Source organism: Jaculus jaculus, chromosome 17 (assembly GCF_020740685.1).
Source record: "Jaculus jaculus isolate mJacJac1 chromosome 17, mJacJac1.mat.Y.cur, whole genome shotgun sequence".
NCBI classification, from domain to species: domain Eukaryota; kingdom Metazoa; phylum Chordata; class Mammalia; order Rodentia; family Dipodidae; genus Jaculus; species Jaculus jaculus.
Window position 1 is genome coordinate 16145079 of NC_059118.1, and position 12654 is coordinate 16157732.

The following is a 12654-nucleotide window of genomic DNA, read 5'->3' on the forward strand; positions in this document are numbered from 1 at the left end:
GGCTGGAGAGATGGCTTAGCGGCTAAGGCGCTTGCCTGCAAAGCCAAAGAACCCAGGTTTGATTCCCAGGACCCACGTAAGCCAGATGCACCTGGAGTTTGTTTGCAGTGGCTAGAGGCCTTGGTGCACCCATTCTCAAAAATAAAATAAATTTTCATTTTTTAATAGAGTGAACTGGGAAGGTTACTGTACAGAGATGGGCATTTCTTGATATCAACCTTGAGAAATGCCATCTCTTCAGGCATTTACATGGTCCTGCCTGCCTCCCGTGGTGACATATACCTCTTTTGATCTTCTTTCTCCAATCTGCCCAGCCTCTAATTTCTCACTGAAGTCATTTATTTGGTGCTTGCTAACTGTTCCTTAGACCTCTCCATATTCCCATATTTGTTTTGATACCCCTCCTTGAGTTTCTTTTCTTTTCTCTCCCTTTCTTTCTTTCTTCCTTCCTTCCTTCCTTCCTTCCTTCCTTCCTTCCTTCCTTCCTTCCTTCCTTCCTTCCTCTCTTCCTTCCTTCCTTCCTTCCTTCCTTCCTTCCTCCCTCCCTCCCTCCCTCCCTCCCTCCCTCCCTCCCTCCCTCCCTTCCTTCCTTCCTTCCTTCCTTCCTTCCGTTTTTCAAGGTAGAGTCTCACTCTAGTCTAGACTGACCTGGAATTCACTCAAGGCAATCCTCCTACCTCTGCTTCCCGAGTGCTGGGATTGAAGGTGCGCACTACCACGCGCACCTAAGTTTCTTGGCCTTTTTATACTATTCATTCAGAGTCCACCTAAATGGGCTTTTTCTTCCTGGAATTCTCTGTCCACCAGAAACAATCATCATGTGGTCTTTTTGGGTGGGGACTATGAATTCTACCCTCACGTATCTCTGCTGTCTGGTTTTCTGCTACATGTTTTTTTTCATGACCTTATTTATTTATTTATATTGTTTATTTTTATTTATTTGAGAGCGACAGAGAAAGAGACAGAGAGAGAGAGAATGGGAGCACCAGGGCCTCCAGTCACTGCAGACAAACTCCAGATGCATGCGCCACCTTGTGCATCTGGCTAACGTGGGTCCTGGGGAATTGAGCCTTGAACCAGAGTCCTTAGGCTTCACAGGCAAGCACTTAACCGCTAAGCCATCTCTCCAGCCCCTTTTGCTGACTTTTTAAACTGAGCAAATAAGACTATTCCTTCCCACAGATGATAGAGCTCTGTCATCAGGTAAAGGCCATTGGACGCCCAGAGGCCTGGGGGTGAGGGTTAGTGCTGGCCCCACACAGACAGGGAGCAAACAAAAGCTCCTCTGTGCGCTGCTCTCCCACCAAACCCCCCAGCCTCCACCTGAGCCTCACTGGGCACCCGACCTGATGTTCAGCAGCATTCCTTCCACCTCAGCTCCACCCTCGTGAATGTCATCCCTTCTGAGAGTTTACCTCCCTATCCCTATTCCCATTCCACCAATCCCACTCACGGAGCTGCTCTGTGGCCCCCCACCTGCTGCCCTTATCCTGCCTTTGTGGTGCCCATGGGCACCATGAGCATTGTCGTGTGTGCACCCCATCGTAATAACAGTGGCAGTGATGCCTCTGATGCAGGGGTGCTTCTCAACTGGGTGCGGGGGCAATGTTTCATCTTGAGGTCAGTGGTCCTGTGTAAGGTAATGGCAGCGCACAGTGCACCCTGGAACCTGACCTGTCCTTGCCCTGGGACGCCTCATGGGGCAGACTAGAAGGATGTATGGGGGACATTTGGGGCACATTGTCTTTCCTACTCGTTTGTGTGCTTAAGGACACAGACTGAACTTGGTTCATCTGTTCCCATAAAATCCGGAGTGCCACTTTCTGACGAAGTAGGTGTGTCCCGAGGCCATCTCACCCTTCCCAAGGGACAGCAGCTCCGCCTAGGGGCCTTTGAGGTCATCACTGTCAACACTGGATTCAGGCGGTCATAGGACACTGTCACCTAAAAGATGCTAAACAGGAGCTGGACATCCTGGTGCACCTCTTTAATCTCAGCTCTTGGGAAGCTAAGAGGATTGCCATGAGTTCAAGGTCAGTCTGGGTCTACAGAGTTCAACCAGCCTGGGCTAGAGTAAGCCCTGCCTTGAAAAAAGCAAACAAAACAAAGCATGCTAAACAGTTAGTTTATGGTTTTTGTTTTGTTTTTTAAATATTTATTTGGTTAAGTGTGGTGGCACATACCTTTAATCGCAGCATTCGGGAGGCAGAGGTAGGAGGATCGCTGTGAGCGCAAGACTAGCCTGAGACTCCTGAGAGAGTTCCAGGTCAGCCTGGGTGTGAGGGAGACCCTGCCTCACTGCGTATTTAGGTCAAGTCCCTGCCTCCTGCCTCCAGTACAGCACTACATAGCATGTAGCTTCATTCCAGACAATGTTGGCTCTGTCTGAGGAAGAAGGTTGTGAAGGGGTTAATGAACGATGTGGATCTTTGTCTCCCTTTTAGGTATGTTTTCCTTCCTGTCTTCCTCCTAAACAGGCCCCTTTCCTATATGGTGGCTCTCTCTCTCTCTGTCTTTCCTACCTGCAGTTTCACAAACCGCCTTCTCACCTCCCATCTTACCGGGCATGGTAGCACACTTCAGTTGAGAAGGCGTGACTGACCCCAAGCTAACATGATCATAGATACAGTCCAGGAATCCAGTGTGAGAAGATGTGGCTTTCCCACCTCTGTGCACCCTGCCCAGCTCCCAGTCTCTGGCGTCTTGAGCCCTGCTGGGTTGGTGTCAGAGTGGTAGGTGTGTGCAGATGCTGGTTCACCCTCAGATCCGCCATTTGCTTGTGAAGTGCTGCACAGGTCCACTCAACCACCCAGAAAAGAGCTTTATCTGATAGCTGACTGACTAAGGAACACTCTAGCCTTGAGCCGTGTTCCTCACTGGCCCTGTTGCTTGGTCTGTGTGCTCTCATCTCTTTGGACTTTAAAAATTCAGAGCCAGGCATGCTCATTTATCATGCCTGCATCCAAGCATTCAGGAAGCTGAGGCAGGAGGATTGTCTCAAGTTTGATACCATCTCCTAGGCTACATAGTGAGTTCCAAGATAGTCTGGGGTGGGCTGGAGAGATGGCTCAGTGGTTAAAAGTACTTGCATGCAAGACAGCCTGGGATATAGAGTGAAACCTTGTGTTTTAAAAGAAAAGAAAGAGGGCTAGAGAGGTGGTTTAGTGGTTAAGGTACTTGCCTACAAAGCCAAATGACCCAGGTTTGATTTCCTAGTACCCATGTAAGCCAGGTGCACAAGGTAGAGCATGCGTCTGGAGTAGATGGAGGCCCTGGCGCACCCATAAGCCCATTCTCTCTCTCCTTCTCTCTCTCTCTCTCTCTCTGCCTCTCTCTCTCTCATAAACAAAAAGAAAAGAAAAAAGGGCTGGAGAGATATCTCAGTAGTTAATGTGCTTGCCTGCAAAACCTAACAATCTGAGTTCAATTCCCCAGTATCCACATAAAGCCAGATGCAGTGGCTGGAGGCCCTGGCTTACCCATTCATTCATTCATTTTCCCTCTCCTCTCTATCTCTCTCTGCTTGCAAATAAATGAATATTTTTTAAAATTTTAATTAACATTTTCCATGATTATAAAAAAAAACCCATGGTAATTCCCTCCCTCCCCCCTGACACTTTCCCCTTTGAAATTCCATTCTCCATCATATCCCCTCCCCATCTCAATCATTGTACTTACATATATACAATATCAACCTATTAAGTACCCTCCTCCCTTCCTTTCTCTTCCCTTTATATCTCCTTTTTAACTTACTGGCCCTGGCCTCTGCTACTAGGTATTTTCCTTCTCACGCAGAGGCCCAATCATCTGTAGCTAGGATCCACATATGAATAAAATATGTTAAGAAGAAGAGAAAGAAAACTAAATGCATGTAAGTCTTCAAAGCAATAGACAGAAACAACAGCCATATAGAACTTAGACTAGTTATCAAGGCAGGTTCTTGAGAAACAGCCCTACCAGTCTTTGCCAGGCTGGCTACTCGGACACACTGGTGAATACTGCCACTGGTCTTTTTTTTTTGTTGTTGTTGTTGTTTTTGAGGTAGGGTTTCACTCTAGCTCAGGCTGACCTGGAATCCACTGTGTATCCTCAAGGTGGCCTCGAACTTGCGGTGATCCTCCTACCTCTGCCTCCCAAGTCCTGGGTTTAAAGGTGTGTGCCACCACACCTGGCTACATTTTCCTCTTAAAATTTATTTATTTGGATAGAGAGAGAACCTCCAAATGCATGTGCCACTTTGTGCACCTGGCTTTATAAGGATTCTATGGAATTGAACCTAGGCCAGCATGCTTTGCAAGTAAACGTCTAACCACCGAGCCATTTCTTCAGTGCTGGATTCTGTTACGTTTAATTTTCCATATTTCTTTCTTGCTTGGAAGTTTGATTTTTAGAATCCTTGTGTAGGTAAAAGCACATTAGGTACATTGATTGATGTTGTGTCCATAATTATAATTTATAGTGATTACCTAAAACAATTACAAACTCCCCAACTGTGCAGTGATAAGTAACAACAGGCAGTGATACACTGGGTTACTAAATCTCTCCTTTTGTTCCTCTGTCGTACACATATGGGGGATGCGTCACGTGTTTATGTTTATCCTTACACAGGTGCCATGCTGATCTTCTCTGTGTCATTCCAGTCTTAGTATCTATATTCCTGAAGTGAGCACTGTGTGTGTGTGGTGTGGGTTTGTTGTTTTTTTTTTAATTTATGAGCGACAGACAGGAAGACAGAAGCAGAGAGAAATAGAGAAAATGGGCGCATCAGGGCCTCCAGCTACTGCAAATGAACTCCAGACGCATGTGTCCCCTTCTGTATCTGGCTTACATGGGTCCTGGGGAATCGAGCCTTGAACCAGGATCCTTAGGCTTCACAGGCAAGAGCTTAACCAGTAAGCCATCTCTCTAGCCCTGTGTTTTTTTTTTCTTTTTTTTAAATTAATTTATTTATTTTTTGGATTTTTAAAATTTTTTTTTATTTTTTAAATTTTTATTAACATTTTCCATGATTATAAAATAAATCCCATGGTAATTCCCTCTTTTTTTTTAATTTTGTGTTATTTTTATTTTATTTAAGAATGACAGACAGAAAGAGGCAACTAGAGAGAGAGAGAGAGAGAATGGGCGCGCCAGGGCTTCCAGCCACTACAAACGAACTCCAGACACGTGCGCCCCCTTGTGCATCTGGCTTATGTGGGTCTGGGGAATCGAGCCTCGAACCGGGGTCCTTAGGCTTCACAGGCAAGCACTTAACCGCTAAGCCATCTCTCCAGCCCTGTGTTTGGTTTTTTAAGTTAGGGTTTCACTGTAGTTCAAGCTGACCTAGAATTTACTATGTAGTCTCAGGGAGGCCTCGGACTCATGGTGATCCTCCTACCTCTTTCTCCCAAGTACTAGGATTAAAGGTGTGTGCCACCACACCCAGCTGTGTGTGTATTTTGAAGCAAAGTCTCATATAGTTCAGGCTAGCTTCAAACTCACCATTTAGCTGAGGGTGGCCTAACTCTTGAATATCCTGCCTCTGTATGTTTTTTAAAAATTTATAAATAAGTTTATTTATAATGATATTTACATAATTAAAAACAAAACACGGGCTGGAGAGATGGCTTAGTGGTTAAGCGCTTGCCTGTGAAGCCTAAGGACCCCAGTTCGAGGCTCGATTCCCCAGACCCACGTAAGCCAGATGCACAAGGAGGCGCACGCGATCCTCCTACCTCTGACTCCTGAGTGCTGGGATTAAAGGTATGCGCCACCACACCCAGCTTGGTAAATTATATTCTGATGAGAGTTGAAGGCAATGACTGTGTCTATGTACTACCCAAGGATGCCTTAATATAAAGTCATATCCATTCCACTCTGAAGTGAAGTGGGTTTAGGTTAATCTGTTCTGCTAGACTAGAAAATGGCACCCACATTTTGTTGATTCGTGGAGATAATGGCAGCAAGAAATATGTTAGAGAGAACTAGAGCATTAGTGACTGGGCAGCAGCTTTAAGAGAAGTAAAATCCAGGTGGGAAATTAATGAAAACATGCACCGGAAGAGACGATTTTATTAGCACTGCAGTGCAGTTCTGCCCTGTATCTTGAGTGCTGGAATTATAGGTGTGGAACACATGCCTGGAGGCATGACTTGCTAGTGTCCTAAAGTGACCTCATACTGCTAGGTTCAACCCATTCTCATTTTTTGTTTTTATTGAGGCATAGTCTTACTCTAGCCCAGGCTGACCCATGACTCACTGTAGCCCCAGGCTGGCCTTGAACTCAGGGTGTTCCTCCTATGTCAGCTTCGTGAGTGCTGGGACTAATAGCAAGCGCCACCATGCCCAGCTGAAGCGATCCTCTTGCCTCACCCTCCCAGGTATCTGGCACTCCAGAGAGCTTACTGCCATACCCAGCTCCTGCATTTTTGCTTAATTAGTGTTCCAGCCCGCGAGATGGGTAATAGATGTCACCATCTTTTCCCAGGTGAGGAAATTACTGACACTTGGGAGAACTTAAGGAAACCATCAACATTCTTGAGAGAGAGACAAGACCAGGATTGCCCCACCGTGATAATGACATAGGAGCAGGAAGAGGGGCCTTGCTTCAGTCTCAGCACTTGCTTGTCAAAGGATGGGGAGCATAGGTCTTGGTTGCTCTGGGCCTCCATTCTCTACTATAAAATGAGAGCACTTTAGCAAGGTTGCTAAAAAGATTAAAGTGCTGAGGATGTAGCTTAATGGTAGAGTGCTTGTCTATGTGCACAGGTCCTGGGTTCAATCCCTAGCTCTGCGAAAGAGTGTAAATAAAGATTCTGCAGCATGGGCCTAGCAAAGTATTTAACTCTGATTATACTAAGGAAATGGTTGCTGCTGTTATTTGAATGAACGCTTCGGTCCATGGACAGAGTCTGCCAAAGAAAAAGAAAAATGTGTAAGGCTCCCTGTGTGACAAAGTCATCTTCCATGGTATAAGCTCACTCATTCTTCCTTCCTCTGATTTTTCTGTTATGCCAAAAGGCTTCACCCAAAAAATTGCCTGGGCGTGCGCCAGTTTGCAGAGACAATGATGTGCGCTGTGCTGTATGACGCAGCCAACAGCTTCATCCACCAGCACTTCGTTGAGGTGTCCATGTCAGAAGAGTTCCTGGCCCTGCCCTTGGAGGACGTGCTTGAGCTGGTGTCTCGGGATGAGCTGAACGTGAAGTCAGAGGAGCAGGTCGGTGAGCACAGCATCCATCCGTACAGGTGATGGACGTGCTGCTCTTTTCCCTGTTTGCTATTGTGGGTTTTTTGTTTTGTTTTGTTTTTCAAGGTAGGGTCTCACTGTGGTCCAGGCTGACCTGGAATTCACTGTGTAGTCTTAGGGTGGCCTCAAACTCATGGCGATCCTCCTTCCTCTGCCTCCCAAGTGCTGGGATTTTTTTTTGGGGGGGGGGGTTCAAGGTACGGTCTTGCTCTACCTCAGGCTGACCTGGAATTCACTATGGAGTCTCAGGGTGACCTTGAACTCACAGTGATCCTCCTACCTCTGCCTCCCGAGTGCTGGGTTTAAAGGTGTGTGCCACCACGCCCAGCTAAATATTTTTTTAAATATATTTTATATATTTACTTATTTATTTGAGAGAGAAAGAGGCAGAGGGAGGGAGGGAGGGAATGGGCACGCCAGGGCATCCAGCTACTGCAAACTAACTCCAGATGCATGTGCCCCCTTGTGCATCTGGCTTACATGGGTCCTGAGGAATCGAACTGGGATCCTTTGGCTTTGCAGATAAAGGCCTTGACTGCTAAGCCATCTTTCCAGCCTAATATTTTATGTTTATTTATTTATTTGAGAGAGAAATAGAACGAGGCAGATAGAGACACAGAGAGAATGGACACGCCAGGGTCTCTAGCCGCTGTAAACGAACTCCAGACGCATATGCCACCTGGGCGTGGTGGCGCACGTCTTTATTCCCAGCACTTGGGAGGCAGAGGTAAGAGGATCGCTATGAGTTTGAGGCCACTCTGAGACTACATAGTGAATTTCAGGTCAGCCTGGACCAGAGTGAGACCTTACTTCAAAAACCCAAATAAATAAACAAACAGAAAAGTTAAAATGGTTTCAGATGTGGTAGTATACATCTGTCATATTAAGGAGGCTGAGATAGGAACATAAGTTCAAGACCAACAGAGGCAGACAAAAAGGAAAAAAGTAAATTAGGAAAAAGGAAAGTGCCAAATGTTAGTAGCCAGGTAAGCAACGGGTGAATGGCCCTTTTTTTTTTAAATTATTTTTATTTATTTATTCGAAAGTGACAGAGAGATAAAGAGGCAGATAGAGACAGAGAGAACGGGTGCGCCAGGGCCTCCAGCCACTGCAAACGAACTCCAGACGCATGCGACCCCTTGTGCATCTGGCTAACGTGGGTCCTGGGGAATCGAGCCTTGAACCGGGGTCCTTAGGCTTCACAGGCAAGCGCTTAACCGCTAAGCCATCTCTCCAGCCCTGAATGGCCCTTTTTTAACATGGTGTAAGTGCTCTTAGGAGAATGGTTAATGTTATTTGGTGGTGAGGTTTGGCAGTGAAAGGTATTGAATGCAGAATAAGTCTGAACTTGTCCTAGAAAGCACTGGGGACATCACTGCTACATTGGATACATTGCAAAGTCTCATCATGGCCTGGAGGGATGGTGTAGCAATTAAAGCCTTTGCTTGCAAAGCCCAATGGCCCAGGTTCAATTCCCCAGTACCCATGTAAAGCCAGATGCACAAAATGGCATGTGCATCTGGAGTTTGTTTGCAGTGGCTAGAGGCCCTGGCACACTCATTCTCTCCCTCCCCCACCCCTCTCTGCTTGCGAATAAATAAATAACTGGGCTGGAGAGATGGCTCGGCAGTGAGGTGTGCTTCCTGCCCAAGCAAGGGGCTCGGGGGTGCCTGAGACTGCCGGAGTTTAAATTTCTACATCCCATGGCAAATGGCTCGGCATGGCTAAGCACGCCTATAGCCCTAGTCTCCCAGGGGAGCAGACACCTGAGAATTCATGGAGCTCTGCAAGTGCTATAAACAGTCCAGAGACTCCAGCTCAAACTAAGACAAGCTGGAGGAGCAACGGAGTAAGATGCTCAACATTCCAGTCTGGCTACCGCTGCCAGCGAGCTACCCTTGCTCAGGCTTACACCACATTACATACGTGCACACGTGCAAGCCAAAAAAAAAAGGTTGTAAAAGAAGTGGAAGGAGATGACAAACCCCCATTGTTGTCCTCTGGTGGCACACGCCTTTAATCCCAGCACTTGGGAGGCAGAGTTAGAAGTATCACTGTGAGTTCAAGGCCAGCCTGAGACTACGTAGTTCAGGTTAGCTTGGGCAAGAGCAAGACCCTACTTCAAAAACACAAAACAAAACAAAACAAAACAAACAAACAAAAAAAAAACCAGTAGCTGGGTGTGGTGGGGCACACTTGGAAGGCAGAGGTAGGAGCATCGCCATGAGTTCAAAGCCACCCTGAGATTACATAGTAAATTCCAGGTCAGCCTGAGCTAGAGTGAAACCCTACCTCAAAAAACCAAAATAATAATAAGTCTAACCAAAGCCAAGTATGGTGGCTTATGCCTTTAATCCCAGCAATTGGTAAACTGAAGTAGGAAGATCACTGTGGGTTCAAGGTCAACCTGGGCTAGAGTAAGGCCCTACCTCAAAAAAAGTATAAAGACTGCCAGACATGATGTTACACACCATTAATTCTAACAATTGGGAGGCAGTGGTGGGATTGCTATGAGTTTGAAGCCAGTTCTAGGTCAGCCTGGTCTAGAGTCCCTACCTTCAAAAAGCAAACAAACAAAAAAAGTCTGTAGGCTGGAGAAACAGCTTAGCAGTTAAGGTGCTTGCCTGCAAAGCCAAAGTACCCAGGTTCAGTTCCCCAGAACCTACATAAGACAGATACACAAGGTGGTGCATGTGTCTGGAGTTCATTTGCTGCAGCTGCCTCTTTCTGTCTCCCTCTCTTTCTCAAATAAATGAATAAAAAGAAAAAAAAATTTTTTTTTTAAAGTCTAGCCAGGCATGGTGGCTCATGCCTTGAATTCCAGCACTTGGGACCCGGTAGAGGTAGGCAGATCACCATGAGTTCAAGGCCACCCTGAGACTACATAGTGAATTCCAGGTCAGCCTGAGCCAGAGTGAAAAACAAAACAACAAACAAGAGTCTAAAGCCGAGACACTTTGGATATTTGAAACTGAGGCTTGGTCTCCTATGTGAGGGTGAAGCTGGGGCTTCAGCGGGAAGAGCCTCAGATGTTAGTCCCAACTCAGCTATTCTTGAGTGTCTGAAAAGCCCCCACCCCTGAATATTAGTGACTAGTAGCAAAGTGGACCGTGAAGAGCGTTATCCCAAGGACGGGGTGTGGGGCCTCTAGCTCCTACACTAATTACTAATTACTATGGCCTGGGCCAGCTCACATTTATTTGTTTTAAGGAACACATCTGTAAATGCTGTGAGGTTTCTGGGGAGATACCCTTGTGGCAAGCTCCATTAAGGAAGGATCTTTGGATCTCAAAATGGTCCTTAAAGAAAAGGGAGTGGTAGGCTCAAAGGAAGAAGAAAAATAGAGGCCATTCTGGATGAGAGGAGAGAGGCAGCATGAACAGGGGAATTGGCCTGGCCTGGAATAAAGAGTAAAGCCAGAGTTCATTTGCAGTGGCTAGAGGCCCTAGAGTACCCATCTTTATTCTCTCTCCTTGCAAATAAGTGAAATATTTTATGTTATTTACTTATTTATTCATTTTGGTTTTCTGAGGTAGAGTCTCACTCTAGCCCAGGCTGACCTGGAATTCACTATGTAGTCTCAGGGTGACCTCGAACTGACGACAATCCTCCTACCTCTGCCTCCTGAGTGCTGGGATTAAAGGCATGTGCCACCACGCCCAGCTAAATAAACTGTTTTAAAGGGGGGAGGAAGGGGTTCAAGCTGGTAGGGTTCAAGAGCAGCAGGAAGGAAGGGAAATAGTCTTTTTGTTGTGTTGCAGAAAGGGAAACATACCGAAAGCCAGGAAGCTGTGACAGTAACCTAGGCTTGCATTCAGAAGACGGGACCTGTGCTGGGGTGGGGCGCACACCTGTACTCAAGGCTGAAGCAAGGAGATCATGAGGTGGAGCTACATAGTGAGATCCCGCCTCAAAAACAAAAGACTGGACTTCATAGGATAGTTGGAGAAGTGGAGCTCCGAACAGGAAGAAAGATTGATGGGCCCAAGGAACTGCTTCAGTACAGGAAGTAAAAAGCTTGCGGTTGGGGGCAGAGGCAGGCCTGTGGTCTCTGGGGGCAGCCAGAGCATCTGCTTTTCGTCCTGGCAGGTCTTTGAAGCTGCGCTGGCCTGGGTCAGATATGACCGGGAGCAGAGAGGGTCCTGCCTGCCGGAGCTGCTGTCCAATATCCGTCTGCCTCTCTGCCGGCCCCAGTTCCTATCAGACCGAGTACAGCAAGATGACCTGGTGCGCTGCTGCCACAAATGCAGGTGAGTGAGGGTGGCTTTGCACAGGACACTGCTAAAGGGGTCTAGGCAAAGATGGGGACTTGGCCAAGGTCCTGTCCCAGCAAGAGGAGGGATTGAATGCAGTCAGTCTAGTTCATTGTACATGAGTTACACAAGATTTACATAGTGCCAGAGAAAAGTGTTGTGGGGACATAAGGCAGAGGGGCTTTTCTCCCCCAGCTTACCTGATGACGGTCTGTCACCTGCTTAGGCTTCTTCCAACACTCCCATTTATTTTATTTTGTTTTGTCTTATTATTATTATTATTTTGGTTTTTCGAGGTAGGTTCTCACTCTAGCCCAGGCTGACCTGGAATTCACTATGGAGTCTCGGGGTGGCCTTGAACTCATGGCGATCCTCCTACCTCTGCGTCCCGAGTGCTGGGATTAAAGGCGCATGCCACCACACCTGGCTTCCATTTATTTTTCGCTCACACCATTTTCCAAAATCATGGGGCTGGAGAGATGGCTCGGTGGGTAAAACATTTACCATTCTCAAGTATGAGTGCCTGAGTTCAGATCTTCAGACCCCACACAGAAGCTAGAACTGTTTTATTCGTGGAACTTTATTCACTGAATTGTTTGTGAATATACAAGTGTTTGTCCTGTCTGCCCCAACCCTATCCATATTTACAGCTGATTTGATGGTACAAATGGGACTTCTGAGGCTCCTTGTCCTCAATAGGCTAGGGCACTGGCCTCTGGTGAGTGTAGACTTCATCACCAGTGATAAGCAAGGGAGGCCTTAGAGACCGCATGTGAAACTGCCGGGTGGAGAAAATCAGTTCCGACCTGTCATCAGAAGACAGCAGCCTGATAGGAATGTGACAAAGTTAATGCAGGAGACAGTGTCCATCCTTCCAACTGCTTGCAAGATTGACAATGATTTTGTTTTGCCTGTGCTGACTTTTTTGTTTGCTTGTTTTTTAGTTTTTCAAGATAGGGTCTCACTCTAGCTCAGGCTGACCTGGAATTCACTATGTAGTCTCAGGGTGGCCTTGAACTCACTGCGATCCTCCTACCTCTGCCTCCTGAGTGCTGTGATTAAAGGCGTGCGCCACCATGCCCAGCATTTTTTTTTAAGCAAGCCCAACAGACTGGACTGTTTTTTGTGGGGTGTTTGTTTGTTCGTTTGTTTGTTTGTTTTTGAGGTAGGGTC

General features: G+C 46.7%; 1 protein-coding gene and 1 non-coding gene across 4 annotated transcripts in view; one reads left to right on the forward strand and one right to left on the reverse strand.

Moving 5' to 3' along the window:
- The window catches only part of Klhl18 (kelch like family member 18), a 65773-nt gene that overhangs the window by 36249 nt on the left and 16870 nt on the right, over positions 1 to 12654 (forward strand). For all 3 annotated transcript variants that reach the window (XM_045136391.1, XM_004662035.3, XM_045136392.1), the window contains 2 exons: positions 7000 to 7198; positions 11318 to 11478. In XM_045136391.1, the coding sequence (XP_044992326.1) occupies positions 7000 to 7198; positions 11318 to 11478 (360 nt within the window). The remainder of the gene's footprint in view (positions 1 to 6999; positions 7199 to 11317; positions 11479 to 12654) is intronic.
- On the reverse strand, positions 4565 to 4670 carry LOC123455661. The gene has a single exon (XR_006634048.1). It is a non-coding gene; the product is annotated as a U6 spliceosomal RNA (small nuclear RNA).